This window comes from Bacidia gigantensis, assembly GCF_019456465.1.
Source record: "Bacidia gigantensis strain McMullin 20006 chromosome Unknown contig_245, whole genome shotgun sequence".
NCBI lineage: Eukaryota > Fungi > Ascomycota > Lecanoromycetes > Lecanorales > Ramalinaceae > Bacidia > Bacidia gigantensis.
In genome coordinates, this window is record NW_025408601.1 from 1,004,911 (window position 1) to 1,028,974 (window position 24,064).

The 24,064-nt window shown below is 48.9% G+C and overlaps 5 protein-coding genes across 5 annotated transcripts; 3 read left to right on the top strand and 2 right to left on the bottom strand.

Moving 5' to 3' along the window:
- Window positions 1-2: 2 nt before the first annotated feature.
- On the bottom strand, window positions 3-11,522 carry KY384_005354 (uncharacterized protein; the record flags this gene model as incomplete). The annotated part of the gene is made up of 2 exons (XM_044813855.1): window positions 3-1,424; window positions 1,485-11,522. The coding sequence occupies 2 exons, from the start codon at window positions 11,520-11,522 to the stop codon at window positions 3-5; spliced, it is 11,460 nt and encodes a 3,819-aa protein (XP_044669156.1).
- Window positions 11,523-12,119: 597 nt separating this feature from the next.
- KY384_005355 (uncharacterized protein) lies at window positions 12,120-13,025 on the top strand (the record flags this gene model as incomplete). The annotated part of the gene is made up of 2 exons (XM_044813856.1): window positions 12,120-12,158; window positions 12,222-13,025. The coding sequence occupies 2 exons, from the start codon at window positions 12,120-12,122 to the stop codon at window positions 13,023-13,025; spliced, it is 843 nt and encodes a 280-aa protein (XP_044669157.1).
- A 336-nt stretch (window positions 13,026-13,361) lies between these two features.
- KY384_005356 (uncharacterized protein) lies at window positions 13,362-15,844 on the bottom strand (the record flags this gene model as incomplete). Its single annotated transcript, XM_044813857.1, has 6 exons — window positions 13,362-13,484; window positions 13,541-14,023; window positions 14,080-14,250; window positions 14,315-14,668; window positions 14,716-15,747; window positions 15,821-15,844. 6 exons carry the CDS (start codon window positions 15,842-15,844, stop codon window positions 13,362-13,364), a joined length of 2,187 nt encoding a protein of 728 aa, XP_044669158.1.
- Window positions 15,845-16,537: 693 nt separating this feature from the next.
- KY384_005357 (uncharacterized protein) lies at window positions 16,538-18,375 on the top strand (the record flags this gene model as incomplete). The annotated part of the gene is made up of 2 exons (XM_044813858.1): window positions 16,538-16,717; window positions 16,765-18,375. The coding sequence occupies 2 exons, from the start codon at window positions 16,538-16,540 to the stop codon at window positions 18,373-18,375; spliced, it is 1,791 nt and encodes a 596-aa protein (XP_044669159.1).
- A 729-nt stretch (window positions 18,376-19,104) lies between these two features.
- KY384_005358 (uncharacterized protein) lies at window positions 19,105-21,168 on the top strand (the record flags this gene model as incomplete). Its single annotated transcript, XM_044813859.1, has 3 exons — window positions 19,105-19,504; window positions 19,561-19,786; window positions 19,845-21,168. The coding sequence occupies 3 exons, from the start codon at window positions 19,105-19,107 to the stop codon at window positions 21,166-21,168; spliced, it is 1,950 nt and encodes a 649-aa protein (XP_044669160.1).
- Between the last annotated feature and the right edge of the window lie 2,896 nt (window positions 21,169-24,064).

Here is a 24,064-nt window from a genome sequence, read left to right on the forward strand (position 1 = left end):
CATCATAGATACCCCATCCATAATGCATCTGCTGCCGCCAATGCCTTGGGATCCACAGACTTTGCAACGAGGTCGACGACGGTCTGGTTCGCGGGCAGGTTCCTCTCAGGAGGCAGTGCCAGGCTGATCGCCTTCTTGACTACGCTGTCCACATTATTCTGCACGTATTCCCTAAGCTGATTCTCGGACGGTGTCGTATGCCGCTGTTGCGAGTGCCAGAAAATCATCTCATCCCGCACGAATATGGATAATTGCTGCTCCAATTCGCCGCCCTGATCGTGCACCTGGGTCAAACAGAGCGCTATGGCCATAAGAGCGGATGCAAATAGTCCCTCGGTGGCCAGAGGGCCCATGAGTGTTTGCAGGTTCGGCGTCATTCGGAAAGGAACAAACTCACTCGCGCCAAATATTGGCCGTTGAGTTGCTAGCGCAGGGATGAGTTCAGAGCCCCACACATTGCCTGTAGCACGGGAGATGTTGAGTTTGTTCGGCCACCGCGCCGACATATGCATGATATAGGTCAAAAATGTCAAGGAAGCAAGTTGGTACGAAAATTGTTTTCGAAAGAGGAAAAAGTCGGCGAAATTGGGATAGATAGCCTGGAAATATTTGAGAACAAGATCTGGAGGTACCCATTTAGTGCGAATGGCAGAAAAGATCTCCATGCGGAGAGCATTGACCGAGTCTGCCGACTGATTTGGTGAGTGTCCCGCACGCATTTTCTCCATGGTGAACAAGATAGGATCGTCCTTGTTCACACTTGTCCGTCGACAGTAGTCCTCGAAGATACCTTGAAGGGACACATAAGAGGCATCATCTTGGATAAGGCGAATGGACGGCGAGAGAGGTTGCATGAGAGGTAGAGTGAAATTCAAATTTCGCCGGCGACTTTCTTTCCGCTTCGAAAGAGTGCCATTAAAGATGCGGAATAACTGTAGGATTCGTTCTTCGCGACGACTGTGCCTTGCGGTAGGATGTTGAACCGCAAAAGAGTGCACACTACCATCTTGACCTCGAATTTTGATACGTCGGTGTGAGATGCCGCAGGTGCGAACTAATTCGACGTTTGGCAGGAAGCGCTCGATGCGTATGAAATCCGTATTCTTGTCACGGTGCTGAAGGTACTGACCCGGAATCTCAACGTCATGGAATTTCGCAAATTTGAATTCGCTCAAGACATGACCATATGCCTCCAGATTCGCTGTTGGATCCCTGCGATCGAGTTTCTCTTCAAATTTGTCCCTCCACTTACGCAGCCTATGGATGTACTCGTACATTGTCGGCTTTGTACTGACGAAGTCCGCTTCAAAGGAACCACGGATATGGATGGGCAAGATTGTCTCGGCAAATTTGCGAATATTTGCTTCCGTGCCTTGTGGCAACTTAAAGTCCTGAGCGTAGGCATTGGGGTTTCGTGCAATATACTGTACGTGGTAGTCAGTTGAAGCGCCTCAAAGAAGCATTAGTAGCATTGAGCAACTCACATTCAATCCATCGTTAAGTAGCGCAACAATCAGTCGATAAGCGTCCTCATCTGGTGGGCACTTGAAATGTTTTTGAACTTGGTCTACCATAGATTCCATTGAGTAAGCCAAAAGAGGGAATGTGGTTTTTAGTTTGTCATTAATCTCCTGAGCATGCTCCCAGGGCCGCTTTGGAGCCGACTCGGGGCGTACTTCTGTGGATGACTGTACATCCCCATTTTGCTCAGGTTTTGGATTTTCCGCTCCATTGGTTTTATCACTGTTCGCGGTGCCTGGTCTCGACCCACCTCCAACTTGGCCATTTGGCGAGCCTTGGTGATGCTCCGGTGTAGACTGGGATTTTGAATTTGGCGACTGCTGCTGGGATTGTTTGGCCTTTTGCTGCTGCCTTGCATCCTCTGCCTTCTTGATCAAGAGTAAATCCTCGCGTACCGTACGCAATGGAAAGAATAGGGCTTGTGGATACATACTCGCGATCCTCATGAGAATGTTGCTGGCAACCCTAGCTTCACGATGGCTCAGACTTGTTAGCAGTTGCGGTATGAATGTCGTCCAGTACCACACAGGTGTTTCGCCTTTGAAATCCTCAAAAGCTTGCATGATGTGTCCTTCGCTATCGTCAACGCTGAGAAGCCATAAAATGCGACTGAGCAGTTTTCTGGACTTCGCATTTTTGTATAAGCCGGCTGCCTCAAGGTAACAGCTGACCGCCTCAGAAGCCGGTTGTATGTCGCTAGGATTGGCTTTGAATTTCATGTCGTTGTAAAAGCCCCATTCGGCCCATGCTTTTGGTAAGCGAATATCGTGATAGAGAGCGGTACCATATGCGTCGTTTGCCTCATCTTTTTGACCCAGTTTGGCGAGGAACATACCCTTCAAAGTGAAGAATTCTGCTTTTTGTTGATTGCCGAAATAGTTAAGATTAGTATTATTGATGACGTCTAAACCACTGTTGAGCTCTGATTGATTCTGATAATGACATTTTGCCTGTTCCCGCAGCTTCAAGAAAGCTTCTTGTATTTCAATGTTGGGCAGCGTGTAGATTCTACTGAGCTGGGATATACAGACCTCTGGAAGCTGGTGCTTTCGGGCTACGTGTGCAAAGCGATTGATGATCCAAGCGGTCTCGTGGAAACCTCGATATGCGTAAGAATTTCCACTTGCATTGCCTGGCTGCGGCCCAAGGAGGTTCAGGTATTTGCGATTGATTAGACCAAAGATGTGTTGGCGCCATGTGACCAGATCTTGCCAGGCGTTAATGTCGTCCCAGATGTTAGGTAGACGATCTCGCCACATGCCCAAAAGCAGCTTGAGTTCTTGAGATTTAGCATCTAGGTTGGTCGAGTTGGTCTGCGCGAGACTAATACTGATCACACTTGCATCGTGCAATTCAACCAACTGCTGAAAATTCTGGAGAATGGGAACATGCGCATCCGTAATTCGTTTAGGAAGTTGATGCCACTTGCGTATTGAGAGCTGGATTGATTCATCACAGATACGCTGGAAATCTGTCTGACTGTAATCCCGAGAAGTCTCTGCTGTGTCATAAAACTTCAGTAGAGTAATAAACGCCTGAAAGAAAGTCCGTCTAGGAGTTGGAGCGTCTGATACGGCCTTTATCGTTGAATTCAGCTGCTCCAAGCTATCTGGCGAGGTCCAGTTCTCGTTAGTCCGCCATGCCGCCTCAAGGTGCAAATCATTATAGTTCTCGTGCTTTGCAAAATCTTGTAAGATCTCCCATTGCTGTAATTTTTGTGCACAAAGCAGCCAATGATCTTCCCACAACATGTATTCACCCTTAGAGTACGGAACAGCACCGGTACGGGCTTTGATCTGCGCAGCTTCGTAAAGGTCCTGGGCTTTATCGAACATACCCATCTGTTCGTAGGAAAGCGCTGAGTTCGTCTCGACAAATCTACAGCGCCTCCGCCAGGTACCATAAAAGAAATCGTCTTCTTTCAAGCTGGCGTAGATCTCTATCAGGGCATCAAGATGGCTTTCGCGTACGGCCGCTGTATCATTTTGGCCTATGATGACTTGTTCTTCAAGAGAAATTGCTGCAGTATACCATGCATCGAAGGTCTTTGTAAGCCATTTCATGACTTGGGGTGGCACTTTGCATTTTGGCTTGGCTCTGACCGCACCCTCCAACAAAGCTTGCACTACATTTGGTCGACGATCAAGCTGGCGCTGATGATAGTCCTTCGTCAATAGGGAAACGAGGCCTTTTTCAAGATCACGTCGATCGTCAGGAGACAAAAGGGACCAGCAAAGGGGAAAAATCGCAACCCACGTTTGGTAAGCGACATCGTAATCTGTATGCTGCAAGTGGCACAGGGGCTCTAAGAGGTCTCCTGCTTTTACATCTCCAATGGTGGCATAGAAATTTCGATGTTGGGCCATGAAGTCTTCGTATTGGTCATCAAGCATTAGATCGTTCTTTCGAGCGTCAGTACTGTATTTGGTGAACAGCTGGGCTGGAGACATCATGGTGAAATCTTCTCCGTTTAACTGTATCAAAGTGCTGGTTTCGATTGCCCCAAATATGAGCTGAATTGCTTGGCTAAGCCAGAATGTTTCTGCCAAAGTATCCCAATTCTGCTGAGTGAGAACGTAAATTAGGCGGGCACTGGCAGTCTTAGTGAGGCTTCGATGGAATATGTTCATGAAACGGTTACGCATGTCGACATCCATGGCTCTAGTACCGATCAAGAAAGCATGCTCCAGTCTGACAGTCAGCTCTGTACGTGTAATTTTAGGATCTTCATAGATCCGGATCACAAGGTCCAAGAACTTATGGAGCAAGCCGTCGTCAGCACGTCCCTCAAAGAGCAGCATTTTGTGTAAGACAGCGTTCTTCTCTTTCAAAGTAGGAAATGCATGTGTAGAGTCAAAAACCCACGACTCGCAAAGTTCCAGTATCTTCTCGCAGAGCTTGACATTCGGTGAGCGCTCTAGAAGTGAGGCCAAGACGCTCAAGAATGGTCTTCGTTGATCTCCAAGGTCGTTGATCCGAGAAGAAATGATATCAATTGCCTTCACAGTCAGCTTAGATGATATTTCAAACTCGCGCTGGTCAGGGCATAGAACATTCCCATCTGGGCCTTTGGAGCCAGGAGCTAGAGGCTGCCCTCCAGGCACAGGTACTGCAGTGACCTGGTCTTTAGCAAGCTTGCCTTGTAGAGCACGCATGATTATCTGAATGTGCGGTTCCATCTTTTCTGGCTTTGTGATTGAAAGAGTGGAGAAGAGATTGATACTAGCAACCAAATTGCTGCCCTCCATTGTAGACGTTGCTGCATTGAATACAAAATTCACAAATGTTGTTTCGGGAGCATCTACTTCCATTTCGTCGTCCTCCTTACTTTCTTGAGGGATGGCTTGGAGAATTCTTGGAAGCAATGCAGAAATTGTGCGCTCACCATCAAGACCTTTGTCACTTTCATGGAGGCAATCTTGTACCTCAGGGTTGTCAAATTTGATGACTTTGTCTAGAAGCTTTTGGATAAGTGGTAGCTGTGATAATATCCACTCGTCTTTCTTGAAGTTGATGACGATACGAATCACTTGCAAAATGTTGATGATCCCAGTGACAGTCTTTTCTTCTCCCCGTTCTGTCTTATCTGAGGCTAGAATGCTCTCTGAAATTCGAGGGAAGAGGTCCACATCGAGGTCAGACCATGATTCTAGGCTCAGGAGATCGAAGAAAAGGCCAAGTGCCTTCTTAGCCATATCACTAGGAGGCAGCTGCACAACTGGATTTTTGGAATCGAGATCTCGCAGAAGAAAGGCCGGCGTAGGATATCGTTCAGGAATGACACCAATGAATTGGGTCAAATATTTGATGAGTATCGACTTTAGTGTTGTCGGTATCGTGTAGTCTGAACGCTCATGGTTGGGCGTCTGGCCGTGTGTCTGCGATGGAGAATTTGTCGGCTGCGTCCGCCTTCTAGCTGGCGGCGACGTCTCCGCAGATTGGAGCGCTGGAGGATCAATCTTTCCCACACGCCGCTCCTCCCATTTCAGGATCATCTGAATGAGATTTAATACTAATTTTTTATGCTCATTGGATGGTGTCGGTAATTGTGCAATTTTCGAGAGCGCTGGGATGATTTGAGGAACGAAGTGCTCCCGCGCTTCGTAGAACAGATCAGGGTATCTCACCATGAATTGGTAGATGCCGATGAGTTGCTGCAAATTCGAGTTGTCTTCAGACAGTATACGTTTCGGCCATCTCGCCCATAATGGATATCGCGGGTCGCTCTGGCCTTTTAGTCGATCAGGGAGCCGAGGTGCTATAAGGTCAAGAGCTTGGACAACCAAAGAGCGACCTTCGTTCTGGTGAGCCTTGAGTAGCGCCTGGTAGATCTGGGTAGTAATTTTGGCAGGTGTATCGTACTGTGCCACAAAATAAGCAATCATAACGTAAGTCGCATGCTTGTTGACAACATCCTCAAGCTTGATATGACTCCAGCCAAATTTCATGATATCTTTTCTCGTCTCCGCGATGAGCTTGTCGTGGTACTTCAATAGAAGAGCTGTCATTTGAAGCAATTCTAATCGTGAGTGGTCTACACCTGGCTGTGCAGTTTCTTCGTTAAGGTCAGCATTCTGGGTCTTCCAGATCTTGTTATGGACAGATTCCACAACGCCTTTATCGATGAGAGGTCGTCTAATATCGTGAGCTTTTGCGGCTTGAGAGGACCTCAATGTATCCATGGCGAAGATGGGATTCAGCAGGTACTTGAAAGCGAAGGTCTTTGTGCGGGGTGACGAGTTTCGAAAGGTGTACAGCTCCAGAGTTCGTGTAACAACGCTCCGCCAATACTCAATGCTATCACTCTCAATGATCTGTTCATAAATGAAGCTCTGGAATGATGGCTCCTCAGCTATTTCTTCTGCCGTGACAGTTTCAATCAGTTGGAATAGAAAGTCAAGGTCATCGCGCTGTATCTTCATATACGTCACGAAAATCTCCATCAGCTTCTTGGACGCTTGTGTAGCCGCCAGTATCAGAGCAGTGGGTACGGGTACCGCCGGCTTGGTGACATGAAGTTCCTTGCCAGCACGTAGAAGCTGTTCACGGAGATCTGGCTGAGAGCGTATCCACTCAGGATCATCAATCAGTAGGCAATGGATTACGTGGACACCGTTGATAGCTGCCGCAGTGCACGAGTCTCCCTCTGCGCTGAAAGCCAACTTAAGAAGGTCCTGGATTTTGGATCTAATTTCTTCTCGCAAAGGTTCGCACCAAGGGGACGATAGGATCTGAGATAGAAACCTCCCATATTTCATATCTCCCAATTTATCACGAAAGAATTCCCAGCTTTCACTAGGGTACCTGTTGATGTACTTGAGGAGAGGCTCCCGCAATGGACTCGCTAGCGTTCTACGAAGATTCTGCTCGAGTTCTAACACACGATCCACCAGCTCTCGCATGAACATTGTTGCTGTGGGCGGAAGCAAATGAAACACATTCAAGATCGCAATAACCACCTTCATCTGAGCATTTTGTTCGATCAGCATGAAAGATGACTTTTGCAAGACTGTCTGAGATGCGATTGCTTTCATATGCCCCATCAAACGCTCGCCTATCTCGGTCTTGAAATAATTTGTGAGTAGGGCCAGAAGTCTTGCAAGTCCATCCAGTCCTTGCTCAGTGAGCTTAGTAGGATCTTGTAAATTCATCAGTATTGGGCGAAGACCGTTTTGTAAGAGATCCTTCGGTAGCTTGTTTGTCTGGAGCAAAACTCCTTTGAGACCCGTATTGGCTGCTTCGATGACGTCTATGGACGATGAGTATAGTGATTTGAAAAAGACAGCAATTATGCGACTTCGGGTCTGCGTTTGCTGTGGTGAGCTGTAATCAGATGTTCCCAGAGCGAGTGCTAGGAGCCTAATGCATGACACACGTAGGTCTACGATTTGCTGAGCCGTTTTGTACTCCTGAGACTTCGTCGAGAGGCTGGCATCGTCGGCATCTGCTAATGACATAGCCTCCAAGAAGAGCCGGTGCGCAATGTCGTTGATCTCAATAATATCATACCTTGTCTCGAGGCAGTATGAGATGGCATCAATGTAGCCAATTTGAACTTGGAACGGCAATGCACGTAAGGGTTTCATGTAAATGGTCTGAAGAAGCCGCTCTTTCACTGGAATGAGTAGGTCCGCCACTTCTGCCCCGATGACTTTTCCTATTACGTCGAAGGCTTTTTGGGCAGCATTCCTCACGTGCTTGTTTTGATGCATGAGATCTGTGATCAGCAATGTGCAGAGATGGTATAGAGAACTTTTGTCGTCTCCAAGAGCCTCTTTAGAAGCGTCTCGGTTGCATTTCCGCAATAAGATCTCGAGAGTGGCAAAGGCTTGATCGCGGGTCAGTGCTGGGAGATCCAAAGGTGTATCCTTGATGATATACATCAAAGACTTTACGAGCTCAATTTGTTTAGCGATGAAGAAGTCGTCACCAAGGTCCACGGTCGTAGCAAGCAAGTTTATGCCGAGGCCACCACCAGCTTTGACGTACCAATCCTCCTCATGGCATTTGTGACAAAACAGCTTCGTAAGATGAGAAAAGAAAGGAAACCTATCAACTCTCTGCGGAGACCCAAGAATGATGCCAGCAGCGCTGTGAATCATCTTCATGCACGATTCAGCCGCTTCACGGGTGGCCGATCTATCTGAGGAAAGACTCTCCGAAATAGCATTAGCAAGGACTCTACTATCGAGACAAAGTGGGCCTTCGCCAGCCATCACATCGAACCCTTTTCGCGCTCGTCGTGCGTGAGATAAAGCCCTTCCAATCTCGAGAATCGCGAAGTGCCTGCAGATGTCTCCTAAGAATGGCTTTGCAAGGCTCTCAACGTCCGGCAAAGTCGTTGCCAAGATACATGCCTTTAGCAGCTTCTCTAGAGTTTCTTGCTGAGCGTTGCATTTTGCTATCGATCTCTCTCGATCCGGAAGTTGTGGGGAGTCAGAGGAATTGTCGTAATTGGATTCTAGGAGATCCGTTGCCTGCAGTCTCAAAGCCTGGGGAAGGTCATCTGGCAAATTGTCAAACCCGATGTGGAGCTTGACTTGGGCAGCAATGAGTCTGAAGGCTTGTTGTTTGTAGTAAGGATCGATTCTTTTGAGTGGAGGTGCCTTGGGCACTTCCGAAAGTTTGGATATTGCCAGATCAATGCCAAGCGTTGCTGGGAAGGCTCGGTCTCTGCTTGAACCTGTGAGCCTGATATCGATAGTCGTCTTTTCTCCAGCGCATTGTTGATACTTCAAGTCTGGCGGACGGTTCATAAATTTCCGGTTTCGGCCGCCTAACTTCCCAAGAATCCGCATGGTAATATGTGAGTGAAAATGGCTGTAAGGAGCAGGCTTAAGGTGATCCCAAAGAGCAGACATCAGGTCATCAATGACTGGCGCCATTATTGGATCAAGATACTCTGCAGTAAGGTTGTCCACACACAGCTCTAATGTTCTCAGACCCTGCCCGACCAGGTCAGAACCAGCCCGCAAAGCGACCACAAGGGGTCGCATAAGGTAGCTTAAATGAGGAAGAAGATTGCTTAGGCGAGCTGGCACGGTAAGGCACAACTCTACGTAGAGATCTCTCTCTTGAGGTTTCCGAGCCGCCATTAGTAAATTATTGAGAACTTCCAGCAACATTTCGAGTAATGGCAGGATCTCCTTGTAGAGTAGCTCGAAGCGTCCACCGCCGATACTACGAAATAGAGATCGAAGCAGATAGAAGTAATTCATTGGCTCTGCCGCAATAGTCGATAACTGGATTGATTGCGTGACAATCTTCGTGACATGTGGTAACAAGATCTGTTCATTCTGCTGGCTGAAAAGTGTGACAGCCATGAAAGATAATTTGAACATTCGTAGTAGGATCGCAGATCTTTTCATATCAGACGTCCCAATCTCGTTAATCCGGTCCATGAGGAATTGAAGGAGCATGCCCGCAAATGCTGGAGAGGTTGCTTCACTTGCAAGGAAGAACTGCGGCACATGGAGAAGGGCGGGGTGTTCAAACATCATTTCATATAGAATTGGAATCTCAGTGTGGAACACTTCATAGAACGTTGCCGGGTCTATGCTGTGGAAGACTGTAGCGAAAGTCTCCAAAAGATCCTTTTCCTCTTTGCCGCTCTGAACACCATAATTGTTTGTAAGAAATTCAACCGGATTCGAGAAATTGGTCTCCGAAAACGGTTTTTCCAGGCTATAGTACCGGAATAGGTGGGCGCCTTCACGGAAGAGCTTCTTGATGACCTCAACTTCTTCGGCACTATAGCCATGTGATACCTCAGGCCAGTTTGCCGGCGCATTTGCGGCCTCAACAGTCGGGTTGACAGGATTGCTGACTTTCAATTGGTAGAACATGCCTTTAAGACCAGTAAGCAGGTTTTTGAACAAGAACTTGTTATCTTCTACAGGATTTGCTCCTCTGTCTTTGGGATTGGAAAGGCGAATTGGCGTAGCCAAGAAGATGTCTACGTTATCCCACACTGGAGGCGAACTGGCATCTGCCAGATGATCTTCGGGTACAGAGTCAATTGTTGTGTTGCTGCAATCCTTCGATAGCTTGACGGCGTTCTCGTATTGGTGATTCATGTCCGCAAATTTGCACGCGATGGCATTTAGGATGTCAATCAAAATTCTTCTGGCATCCTGCTTGTCTTCTAGATTGGCAATTACTTCAGCTAGATTAAGTAGTAGCTTGGCGCTCATTGTCTGAAAGCTTGTGCCCGGAAAGTTGTCATGCAGGTTCTTGGAGAATACGGCGACGGTTTTGCATATTTGCTCCCGTGTCAGCTTTTCACGAACGTGGTGTATCAGGTCCGCCAGCAAGCTGTAAGCTAATGGGCGCATCGACTCATATACTGTCAATCCGTCTCCTAATAGTGTTCGCTCATCTAGGAGGTCGTCTAGTCTGCTCAGGAATATTGTCCGGAATTGAAAATTGATGGTGTGCCTTATTGCTACCAACAGCTCCTTCCTCGTGGCGGATTTCTCACTTGGGCAGTCCCGAAGCAGTCGTATTACAATGTCGGGAAGGGTTGATAGGAAGTCCTGCAGCTGCTGCTGGTACACGCGTAGCAAATATGCCAAGAAACTCATCATCTTGACTTGCGCCGTAAGAAACTCGCCAAATGCATGTCTATTCTTGATATCCTTACTAACGCCTATGAATACTTCCTTTCTCTCAGCAGCCTCAGCGTGAGCACGCGCTTGCGGTGCGGCTTGTAGACTGAGGACTTTTTTAATTAAGGGAACGAACTTCTTTACATTTGTAGTCACGCAGTTCCGGTGTGTTTGGAAAAGGGATACAACGATGATGGGACACTCCGCAAAGACCTTGAAAGATTGCATGCCTTTTAATAGTGGACGGATTGCTGGAGTGTCTATACCAATATCCACAGCGGCAGAGGTCGCTGGGGATCCGGGTCGCGGCGACTGAAAACTTTGGGAACCACCGACTAACGATCCTTGCCCAGGAGGCAATGAAGAGCTATCGAACGTCTCTTGAACAACGTTTTCCATAGCTTCGAACATCTCCTGAATGAGGTCCAGGAATGGCTGTACTTTCGTACTGGTTGCTTCCGCCTGGTGTCGCTCTAGGTCCATGACAGCTTTCATGCAGAGTATAGCGTTATCTTCATTCTCGGTCCGCACCAGACTTAGCAGCAGGTCGACAATGTGCAGGGCATGTGGTTTCAGATGCTCAGATTGGCTGTTTGGAAGGCGGTGTAGCACCTCAAGAATGCAGCTGCGTAGTTTATGCTCCGGGTTGGTAACAAATACTGGTGGACCTTCGAGAATCTTTGTGAAAACGGGGAGAAGCTTCCTAAGAAAGTACGGGTAAAGTTGACCGCTGCTAAACATTTCTAGGTTGTCGCGAAGTTCTGTAGCAACATTAAGCTTAAGGGCGACAGCTAAATGTAATGTCAGTAGAGAAAGATGAAGAGATCTTGAGGTGACCCTGCCTGCGTTCGCATCGCTCAGCCTGGCGGCGAAGGTGTCAATGCGTTCTGTCATGATGGCAGTGTAGTAGTTGTAGGGAGATGTCTGTGACTATTCCTAAATGTCGACGAGTGCTCCTACATAGTATGAGGCCGCAACGGGGCTGTTGGTGCAAGTTACCAGAAGCAGCCCCATGGAAAGATTGGCGAATCGAGCAACGGCGGACAGGTCTTTGAAGGATGGAGGCGAGTAAGCCGAGAAAAGACCCTTCGCACCTCAACGACGAGCCCTCAAGTGAGATGCAAAAGAGAAAGAACAATAGAAAAGCGAGAGAAAGGCGAGCTTGGGCATGAGGCTTAAAGTCGCGACTTGTCGAGCATCAAAAAGTAAAGTTGGGGGGCATAGGCGGGCCTTTCAGTCATAACGGCTAAATAAAATACATAAAGTTCCGCTCTTCTCAAGCCACCCATTTGCCCTCTGCCCCAGCTTTAGCTGTATATTACGATACGCTATCTGACGCTATGGTATCTTAAGCTTTCTGAAGGCCGAGACTTAAATCCACCAATAGTCGTCGTATTTGAGCCGTGCTTTGTCAGCCGCCCACCTTTTCATGAGAGCTTGCGCGCAACATTTCGATCGCATACCACCCTTTCTGGTGCCGTCACTGTCAAGATGTCGGAACGTAAGGTGTTGACGAAATATTATCCTCCGGTACGTGTTTCTGCGAGAGCGATCATTACAAAGAGACAAGACTGACTCTGATTACCACTCTAGGATTTCGACCCAAGCAAGATCACTCGAACGAAAAAGGTTCCCGGCGAAGTAGGCCCTAAGACACAGACAGTCCGCCTCATGGCTCCCTTTAGTATGAAGTGTACCGCGTGCGGTGAATATATTTATAAAGGGAGGAAATTCAATGCGCGCAAAGAAACTACCGACGAGAAGTATTACGCCATCACGATTTACAGATTCTACATCCGCTGTACCAGGTGCAAGGCTGAGATTTCATTCAAGACGGACCCGAAAGGGATGGATTACGAATGCGAACGAGGCGCGAAACGTAATTTCGAGCCCTGGAGAGCGAATGGTGAGAGTGCCAAGGTTGAGTCGGAAGAGGAAAGGCTGGACAGGCTTGAGGCGGAAGAGGCAGAACAAGGAAGTGCGATGGAACAACTAGAGGCAAAGCAAGTGGACGCGAAGAGAGAGATGGATATTGCAGATGCTCTTGATGAGATCAGAACGAAGAATGCAAGAATACAACGTGCGGAAGGAAAAGATGAGGCTGACAAGGCCCTCGAAATTGCTGAGCAGCAGCGGAGAAGAGTGGAGGAGGAACGACAGAGGATCGAGGAAGAAGACGCTGCGGAGGCGAGAAGAGCGTTCGCAAGGAGCACAGACGCCAATGAAGCTACTGCTAAAGAGGGAAGCGAAGCGTTCGCCCAAAACTCGACGAATAAGTCAGATGAAAGCAAAGCTCCGAAGGCAGGGGATATGGCCCCACCGTCATTCAAACGAACGGTCAAGAAGAAGAAGGATTTCGGTGCTGCGTTAGGTATCAAAAGAAAGTCACTAGTATAGAGGGAGTTTGTCGTCATGAATGTCAAGTATAGCGAGGCCTTATCGGATGGCAGGACAGGACTGCGCACAATTCTATTCGCAATTGCGGCATCTGGATATGAAGAAACCCTCTTGTTGGCTTCAACCTCAGACAGCCATTGGTGGCTTTATGCGGCCAAACAGTCTGACCTAATGACTTGGGAAACGTCAACAAGCTCCTCATGCGCCTTTCGTCGTCTATCCATTTTGCCAGCCATTCCTCACGCTCCCCATGTGCCTTACAAGCGCACAAGTACAATTAAACACAAGAAAGAAAACTCGATCGCTATTTGAGAGCTAGGAGGAAGCCGCAGACCATTATCCTGCTCTAGGAACGCTATTGATGATGTCCTGCCTCGAGGTTGGCGCCTGCGGCACAGAGCCATTCGAGCCATTGCGTTCTATACGTTGACGTATCTCAGCGGCAGGATCTTGGCGAGGCTATCACTCGTGTAAGCTCAATCTACCCTCCCGTAGGACCGCTCGGGAAGACTTACCATTGAATCAGAGCCCTTCCGTCTCCTGCCATCTCGTCCACTAGCAGTCTCATCTTGCAGCCTGAGAGCGTCCAGCCTCTTCTGACTGTCCTGTGTGATGGGGTCTTCCTCAATTCTCGAGGGAGCTTTGACTTTGTTTCCCACGCGATCCGTCACCGACGGAATGGCGGCTTCCTTGGTTTTAGCGTGCTTCTGGGCCATGACCTTCAATTGTTCCCATTTCTCAAGCCGGTTGAGCTTGATTTCCTCCTCTGCAGCAAGAGTCTCGCGGTAATGATCCGAACATTCGTCAAACAGCTGGGGGTTGATTTCCATGAATAGCTTCATTGCATTGTAGACCATGCCGTGAATAGTCCTGTTCCAATGGCCTTTAGAATTCTCGTACAGCGGCTGGAACATAATTGGAAGAATGACTTCAACGTTGTCACTTATGAGGTTGCAGAAATACTCATTATTCCAAAAGTAGAGTGCTCTCTCGGCGACCTGAAGTAGTCAGATCATTTGCGCAAATGCAGAGAAAGCCATCTGACTGAACGTACCTGGAAATGAGGACTTGCCACCGACTTTGCGAGTTGTTGGAACAAAGGTTCTTGAACCTTGGCAAATTCACTGGGGTCCATCACCTCGAAAATATCTTCGACCTCATTCAGAAACATGACCTCCTTTGTACTATTGACTTTAGGCCAGTACCTGAGGAGACCGAGTACCACCTAGTGTCAGTAGTCAGTCAAACTTTGTTTTCTGCAAAATCGGATCATCAACTAGACGGCTTACCTCTTCCGTCAAGGCTGCATCCTTCTCCAAGAATTGTACGATACAATACGCTAGCTGCGGATGATACATACTTAGACTCTTGACTTTGTGTAAAGGGATCAATACTCGTGTCAGAAATAGCTTGTGCTCTTCTTTGAGCGGAAGAGCAAAGCCATTGATGATTGATCCTAGGATCTCCAGAAGCTCAGCGATACCATTGAATCTTTCGGTTTCGTATACAAATTGAAAGAAAACATTGTTGATTGAGCGGCGGATATAAGACCGTAGATTGAGGAACTTGCCGTATATTCGGTGTAGAGTCGTCTTGAGAAAGTCTCGCTCACGAGGGTCTTCTGAGTCAAATAATTCAAGGAGCTGTGAGGAGTCAGGGTTTGGTGCTAGGAAGAGCAGATGTAGCTCACCTGTAAGACAAAACCATGATCTATGTAGCCTTTCGCTATGTTGGTGTTGAAATCTTGGCTCTCGATGAATCGAAGAAAGAATTCATAAACAACCTGGATATGTGGCCACGCAACTTCTAGAACGGGTTCGTCTTCTTCGGGATCGAAGGCCTCGCCTTGCGGATTGACAGGCGGCGGTATAGGCCTGAAAAGATTCTTGCTGAACATTTCCACGACTCTGGGGTACATTCGCTCCGTGATGACTTGTCTGTTATTGGCGACATAATCAAGCAACTCATGCAATGCTAGCCTCTTGATCTCTTTTGACTTCATGTCGCCGCTAGCGTCATTAAAATCAAATATGATGTTACACTGCTCAATCTTCTGCATAAACAATTCCTCTCGCTTATTCGGCGGGACCTCATGAAAACCCGGCTCCTTGTTGAGCTCTCTTTGCCGCTGATCCGACACGTCAAATCTCGAGGAGTGCTGACGTTTGGGTGTTCTGATACCCTCAGAAAGGTCCTTTGGAGTCGCAGAGAGGCTGTTGAATGGTGGTTTTTGGCCGTGCCGAGGTGGAGCAAGATCGCCAGGCATGTTTTCGACTGCGCCTGGCGGTGGTATATGCGGAGCATTGCCAGAGCTTGGACTAATGATAACATTGGGAGGCGCGCCGTGTCCAGATCTTGTAGGCGTACCAGGTCCTCCAGGTCCGGCTCCAGACCCGCCGGATTGGCCTTGATGTAGCGGGGGTGCAAAAGGGCCACCAGTAGGGGCAGAGTTGGGAGTCCCCTGGGGAGATGCATGTAGATTCGGTCCATGTCCATGCGCTGAGATACCATTCTCACCTCCAGGCAATGGCTTATTGATCGAATTGGCTAGCGTGGTTGTGGAGGACGTTGGCGTACCATGTGCTGACGTGTTGGGAGAATTGGCATTACCAATGGCTGTGGAGCTTGAGCCCGCAACCGAGGGTGAGGAAGTTCCAGAATTGCCATCTTTTTTATTTTTCGATTTGCTGGTCTCTCTACTCGCTCGAGAAAGCTGTTCATGCTAGGTAAGTCAGAAGAATGATAGGAGTGGGATTGTTAAGAGATCCATCCTGTGGACCCTCGGGTGCTCTCACCACTCTCTGCTTGAACCCTTTCATGTTGTGTCCGATCCTGAATCCCGCTGAAGTGTAACAGAATTTGCAATCCGATCGCTGACGAGCAGGAAGTGATGGAGGTTGAACAAGCGCAAGTCGTCAAGCGCATAGAAGGAATAGCGAAGCGTGTTGAATCGCGTCACGAGGTTCCAGGGCCGGGATGTGCAAGTCTCGAAAGCTATCTAGACATATCCAATAGCATTGACGGGGATTGAGAAATGCTCTGGACGTGCTCTGCTCGTCTCTCCGCCACGGCTGGCTCGCTTGAAGTAGTGCTCGCAGGTGAAAGCTGCTGAATACTTCGACACAGATCGGACAAGATCTCACAATAGTTGAATCCTGTAAGCAGCTCGAATGCCAGGTCACTTGTCACATTGTTCGCATCGCAAGCTTGTTGACGTCGTGCTCCATTGGAAAACACCGCCATCTGCGCCCAAATGAAGCGAGCAAAGACGCTATTCCTGTTTCGGCTGGCGGGGCGGCGCCCAGGAAATTCCGGAAGTCTCACAACGAGAGCGCCCTCCAAGTTGTAACCCAATATCAAAAGAATTGCCGAAGTGAACCGGTACCACCAGCTTTAAAGGGCTTGCACGTGTAGCCAGTGACTGCATGCATCCTCGTAGGTGACTCTTCGCTTTTGAAAAAGCAGAATCATCCTGTGGTCTTTAGCACCTCAAGCCGTTCTGGGTGTTGGAGATGAGCACTTCGTCAGAACTCTTGCAATATGGTGGCAACGATGGTGTTCTCTACGATGGCTCTCATGCACCTTGGTACGTTGTTGCAGACTCGGAACTGATTGCTGTAGAGCATCCGTATATTGTCAAAAATCTTAAAAAGGGCATTCAGTCTCTGGGCGGCCACAACAAATTGAACGCTGTTAGTCTATTTGCATCGACACCGAGATTCGCTAACACTTTAAACAGCTATTTTCCTCCACTGAGGGAGATCGCCCAGAAGCCAGTCTATACCAGAAACCAGGAAACAGATTTACAAATCCTATTTACTCGGACAATGTACCGACTCGGAATGTAGTGCTCAAGATTACTATACCAAAACGACGCGGTTTGAAACGTAAACGGTACCCTGACTCGGGTAATTCACGTCCTTCCACAGAGGAACGCGATCCAGAGCCAGACAGCCGGGATGCCAGCTATCTCATCCGCGGCCTGCGAGACAACCCAGCTAAATATGAAGTCGAAGCTCTGGGAGCGGTCACCCAGACACACCGCTTTCGTAGCTTACCTGACTTCGCCTATTCATCTTCAAGAGGCCCCTTCATGCGAAAAATGAGGGATTCGATCTTGCCATTTGACTACGAAAAGTTGAAAACTTTCAAGTTTGACATGTCTCAGGGTACCCAGCCCAACTCAGAAATCATTCCTCCACCAGTGTGGTCTCACCAGCCATTACCATTCAATTATGCATATCGCCAGAATCCGGGCGTTGTTACACAGATGGGTGCCTCTGGTCGGTTGACGACTCTCAACACTCAGGTCACGCCGAAGGTGCAAGCAAGACCAATTCCGTGGAATGCTCCCGAAGTACCGCGCGGGCCTCCGGCTGGACTCCCTCCAATATCATCTTTAGAGCCTGGTATCCAAAGGGCTATTGGGGCAGCAAAGGTTGCCATCGAACGACGGCCCGTGTTCACGCGACGCTCGTTACGAAACCATATAGCCCAGGATGACTGGGACGCCGTAGGTCAAAACGTGAGCAAGTTTTTGATTCAATACGTAGGCTACATCTTTGCTTCAGGACCGTGGCGAGACTGCATCGTTCAATTTGGTGTCGATCCCAGAAAAGACTCAAAATATCGGGTCTACCAGTCTTTGATGCTTATGTTAGACTCCAGGACGAATCCAAAACCCCTACGTAAGCACTCGGAGACCGAGCAGGAGATCAGAAAGGAGAGTCATCTGTTCGATGGGGAATCTGTCAGCCAAGACGGAAAGGTTTGGCAAGTGTGCGACATTACAGACCCTGTCTTGAGTGATATCTTGGCCACTCAGAATGTACGTGTAGGATGTCACGAGAGCGATGGGTGGTATCATAATGGCACATGGTCGAAAACGAAAACAATCATGAAATGGAAGACTGCAGCGATACTGCAGGGGTCGCCTACTCTGACGAATGCGCAATTCCTACGGGTGGCAGAAGGTCTGCCCGAGAGCCTACCTAAACGTGGCATGGCTGAGTTCAAGGTGTCGTACGAGGACATTACAGCGTTGGAGAGAAGCCTTGTGAGTCAGATCAAGGCCACAAGCCGCGCGTCTGGTGACAAGGGTGCCTCGCCTCAGCTTGAGCAGAATGATGACCATCGATCTGAGGAGCAGGAAGATGATATCGAGCTGACAGAACTTGGTCTTGATGATGATGATGATGAAATGGGGGATGATTTGGATGGCGTGCTTGCGTCCTCGAACGTGGTTCCTGCTCCCGATGGGAACGACTCAAGGGTAGCGGCGACCATGCAGCAGCTCGAAGGGCGAAAGGCTCCAAGCACTGAATTGATCAATAGTAATGATGGGTCATGATATATCCATGGATGTGTATGATGATTAGTGCCAAAACTGATAGCTTGACTGTAATCTGCGAGGCTTGCGCCGCCGCCGCCCCCAACCGCGCCTTTTGAGACAACGGGTCGGGGTGGCGGCTGCATCGGTTGCTACGGGTAGATCATCTATCATCTCCTGTAATATAACATTTTATATTTTATAATGACAACCCTTTTACAAAAGAAATGGGCGTGGCCACACGATGTTCTTCGGATGATGCGAATACACTTTGCAGAGCCAACGGTCGCAGATATGATGGATGTGGGCATGTGGGGAAGATGCGTCAGCCTCCAGGAGAGGATGCAGAAAAGCGCGATGTTCCCCTGCGCTGGCTTCGTCCTCCAAGAGCTTACTTGACTGCAATGACGAGTCATATTGCCTCGATCTTCTTAGGTGCAGGCAAACACGAGCAGAGCTGGTTTAGCGCGCTCTAGAATGGTGGAGATGGTGGGACGGCGACCGGCAGCTCCGGTCTGTACTCCCATGGCCACCAGCAACTGCGTCACCTCGTGTTTTTTCCACTGCCTTCCCCAAATCTGCAAGAGCGTTGCCCACATGCTGATCTAGAAATAATAATAATAATAATAATAATCATTTTCTCCATGTTTCGTTTCATTCTTCCTCTTCATACTCTCGTTCTCCTAAGACCTGTGTCATTCCCTTCCTAATACCCCGTCTGGCATCTCCTGCACATTCGCTTGTCTCAATATGCACACCTCATCGCTTTTGACCTTAGCAGCCTCTATCGTTACGGCTTATGCACAGGTCTACCAAGGCTTCAATTACGGTTCAGTCTTTACTGACGGCTCTCCCATCACCGAACCTGCCTACGAAGCCCAATTCAATGCAGCAAAGAACTTGGTGGGCACCTCGGGCTTCACAAGTGCTCGTATCTTCACCTTGATCCAAGCTGGCACCCAAAACACTCCGTCAGACGCCATCCAAGCCGCCATCAACACCAAGACTTCCATCCTGCTCGGGCTCTGGGGGTCAGCCGGGCAGGCGAACATCGATAATGAGCTGGCCGCCCTTAAGTCAGCCATTGCGGCTCATGGGGAGACCTTCGCCAACCTAGTAGCCGGTATCTCTGTTGGAAGCGAAGATCTGTGTATGTTCTCCCTTCGCTGTTGTACAGACTAAAGCTGACAGTATCTCCCATCCTAGACCGAATTTCGCCTATAGGCATCGAGAATAACAGTGGCGTCGGCGCCAGCCCTGACGAGATTGCCGATTATATTGGAGAAGTCAAGACTGCTATCACCAATACACCCTTGGCAGGCACGCTCGTTGGCCATGTTGATACCTGGACGGCCTTTGTCAACAGCTCAAATGATGCAGTCATCTCCGCTTCGGATTTTATTGGCATGGACGCTTACCCCTACTTTCAAAAGTAAGCTCCTCCCACTTCCTTTTCTTCTTTAAAAAGCCCTGCTGAACCCTTCCTCTAGTACGATGACCAATGATATTGGAAATGGCCCTGCTCTATTTTCTAGTGCGTACGAGCAGACGGTGGCGGCTGCAGCAGGCAAGCCAGTCTGGGTTACCGAGACCGGCTGGCCTGTGAGTGGAGAGACCGAAAACTTAGCCGTTCCAAGCACAGACAACGCAAAGACATACTGGGATCAGGTTGGCTGTTCGATGCTTTTCGGCAAGGTGAACACGTGGTGGTTCACTCTCCAAGATGGCTTCCCAAGCACCCCGAACCCAAGCTTCGGTGTCGTTGGGGCAGGTTCATCTAGTACGGATGTACCAACGACTCCGCTCTATGATCTAAGCTGCTCGGGAACCTCATCGGATTCGCCCTCAAGTAGTAGTGTTGCTTCTTCTGCAAACCCGGCTGCCTCGGAAAAGCCTCTTGGGAACACTGGTGCAGAGCGCCAGAACGCAGCTGAACAAGGTAGTGGCACTCCCAGTGTCACTACCTCAGGCGGCAGCGCTTCAAGTGGTGCTGCATCTAGCAGCAGTGCTGTCGGAAGTAGTGCTTCGAGCGGAAGTGTTTCTAGTGCCTCTACACCTGCACAAAGTCCTGTTTCAGCGAGTTCAGCTCCATCAAAAACAGTCTCTGCTCTTCAACCAAAATACACTAATTCGACAATTTCTGTGTCAGCGAGCTCAGTTCCATCAAAAACAGGCTCTATTGCTCAGTCAAGCTACGCTAACACGACAGATGCGGTGCCGTCAAACGCTTCAGTGCCGTCAAATGCTTCAGTGCCGTCAAACGCTCCAGTGCCTACTACACTCCTTACAAGTACCACAGCACTCTCATCTGTTTCCACCAACACAGATTGCCCTGCTCCGTTGAAGGGTGAATTTGAGTTCCCTCACCTAATCATCCCAGTCAGCAAGGACGAGCCTGACACAGCACAAGGGACAAGCTTCAATGGGACAATTTCTCCAAGCACTTCGTCAATCTTTAACTTCGACTTTCCAGCTTCGCTTGAGGGCAAGACATGTACTCTGGTCTTCCTCCTGCCAAAGCTAGATGAGCTTACAACCTCTGCATTTACGTTGAGCGGGACCGGTGGGTTTGAAGCTTTCCGCCTCAAGGAGGAAGCGACCGACCAGACGACATACAATAACTCACCTGAGGTGGACGAAGACTTGGGAACATTTGAAGACGTCACGCCGGGTCAGGAGTACGCCATCGCCGATGGTCCTTGCTACTTCAACGCAAGAAAGGCGTACGAGTTGAAAGCGACAGACAGCTTCGACTTGAACTACTTCCAAGATTACAACCCAGCGCCGATTGGGCTCTATGTGACGGTCTGCTAAAAACTAAACGGTACCCTGTTCATAAAATTGTCCGCTTGAAGATATAGCGGTAGAATGCATAGAGAGGGAAGCGCAAGCGATGAATGACCACGAAGCAAGGGACAAAGGCTAAGGGCCAAAAGTTGCAAATGATAGAAACCTTACGAAGTCTAATGTAATGATAATGCCTCACAATACTATCCTTTGGTCAGCTTTCGTGTCAAGATCAAACATTTCTACTAGATTGCGTCTTTTGCCGATACTTCTTGGGGTAAGCGGGGAGGGCCAACGTAATCTTTTTGCCTCCAGAACCTGGAGATTGAGCCAGTGGTTAGTACAGCTTCATGAAAAAATAACTTGAGTCCAAAAGAACCTTGAAGCTCGGAATATGGCTAGTCCTTGATGACACAGCCTCGACCAAAGGAGGAGAATAGGGGTAAAAGTCTTACCAAAATGCCGCCACAAACAATGACAACCCACCCGTAATCAAGCTAGCATAGTTCATAGTTGCCGCCTCTACCGGCATGGCAAATGGGAAAAAGAAAATGACATCAAAAGCGATGATGTATAGACAAGATATCCCGTTGACCACGTACCCCACCGGGCCCTTCATCCAGAACCAACCTGGTGTAACGTTCGACCTTCCGCTCAGCAGATGCGGAAGGATGGTCATCAGGTAGGACAGTGTCGTCAGCACAACGAAGGAGCCCACAAAGGCATTGAATGCTGTTGCGGAACCGAGATAGATGCAACCCAGAACGGTGCACAAGACAGCGCAAAAGATGATGGAGTTCGACGGGTTGCGATTCTTCTGGTTCACGCGAGCGAAGAATTTAGGAAATGGAGTAGCGTTGTCGCGGGCAAGTGTCCAAAAGACACGACTGGCTGTTAAATAGGTGCCGCAGATTCCAATGAGACAGGGGAGGTAGGCCAGAATCAGCAAACCAAGAGCGCCTCCAGCGGAGCCTGTGCATTGGCGGTAGATTTCGGTGAGTGGGAAGAGGTATTTATTCACCGAGGCGAGGACTGCATCGAAGTCGGAGATGCCGTAGAAGAGGGCGATAAGGTAGAAGAGCCCACTGAAGAAGCCGAACGCGAATTGGGCAAAGATGCCTTTTGGGAGATTCATGCTTGGTCTAGAAATTCGGTCAGCAAAATGACTGAGGACAAATTCTGATAAGAAACAGAAGTTTGCAGTGTAGAAGAGTGGGAAAACGATTGGAATATTTCATACTTAGGAACCTCCTCTGCCATGTGTGAAATGAGATCCGGCGTGCCCACGGCGAAGGCGCCGTTGAGCATTCCAAGGAGGAACGCAAATCCATCGCTTCTATATCCGGTCGTATTTTGCCAATCGCGCCAAACAAAAGCGTCTGTACCGTGGGGAGATGCCATGACGGCGCTTACAATGATCGTGATCAAACATCCAGCAATCGTCAGGAAGCCACCCAGAGACTCGATTGCCGGAAGGAGCTTATTTGCCCAGAGAACAAAGGCAAATGGCAGCCAGATGTACCCCAGAAATGCCACAAAGACATGCCACCTCTGGATTACGAAGCCAGGATGAAACAATGCATACATCGAAGTTGTCATTGCACCCAGTATCTGAGCAACGGATGCAGTCGCGAAAATCCAGGCAAAGAAATTCCACCAGCCGGCAAACCATCCACAAACGCGCCCATAGCGTCCAGCTGTGATTGATGCCCAGTGGTAGACTGGGAGAAGGATCAACCTGAATTCTAAGAAAAGATGGTGAAGAAGAAGATGGTGCTCCAATCAACATACCTCCGCCAGCTGACGGCACCGCAGAGGCAAGCTCCGCAATCGAGGCAGCAACAATCCAATAGAAGACAGACACAGCGATGCTGCGTTGGTCAGATAGACCAGGAACCAATTGACAGTACCTACAATTCGTAGATCACACCTGGAGGACCACCATTATTGATCGCAACGACCTTGGTCAGTCAGAGGAGAGTGTCCCGTCAAGCGGAAGGGTCATGACGTGCAATAGTGCCTCCTAAGGCGATCCAGACAACTCCACCGGTGATGGCCAGGCCACAAATGCTCAACAGACTGAAGTTGCGGTCAAGCTCTTGGACATGGCCAGAGGCATTTATAGGACCGTCGATGGATGCTGTTTCCACGAGTACTGCTGAAGGGTCCACCTGCTTCTCGTCGAGCCCGTGCTTTTCCATGGTCCAAGATTTATTGCAGAGAAACACGGTCAAAGGCAAGAGAGATGAGCACGGTAAGAGAAAAAACGGAGATTTCATAGAGACGTGCAGAAAGATCTTGTACGAAAAAGCGGAGGTCGAAGCTGCTTGGCATGCATCTGTTAGTCGACTTACAGGTACTTAGCTTGCAGTAGACTGATCATGATAAGACTAGACAGCTTGGCTGATCGGGTCGCATATGCATAGTAAGGAAGATGATTCGCAAGAACCTCGCCAGCGAACAGGGCCGTCACTGCGGCAGGTGAGGAGCCAGAAAGCGAGAATCGTAGCTAAATTGGAATACAGCGTGGTAGAACGTCTAACCGATACTACTTTTCACGTCCTGTTCGATGCTAGGAAAGGCAGATCAACGCGTTCGGCAGTGTACTCAGGATCTTGCGTGTGTAGACAATCCCACAGGTTGTAGAGTGTTCGGATGGGTGTTTCCCAATTGTTCGACAAGTCTTAAGAAATGAAGTGGCTTTTCCGACTGAAGGTGGATAGTGATGCCCTCGTTCTCCTCAAGTCGGCGACTGAGGAGATTAGAGGCTTTCAATCATCCCCTACGAGTAATTGAACAAGCTTGTAAGTCAGAAGGTATGTTGTGAGAGGAAAAGGGCGGCCAAGGGTGGGAAGAGCAAAGGACTAGACCTGATTTGGATACCCCGGGTCATCAAAGTCGTAGCGCGTACTCTAGTGTCACG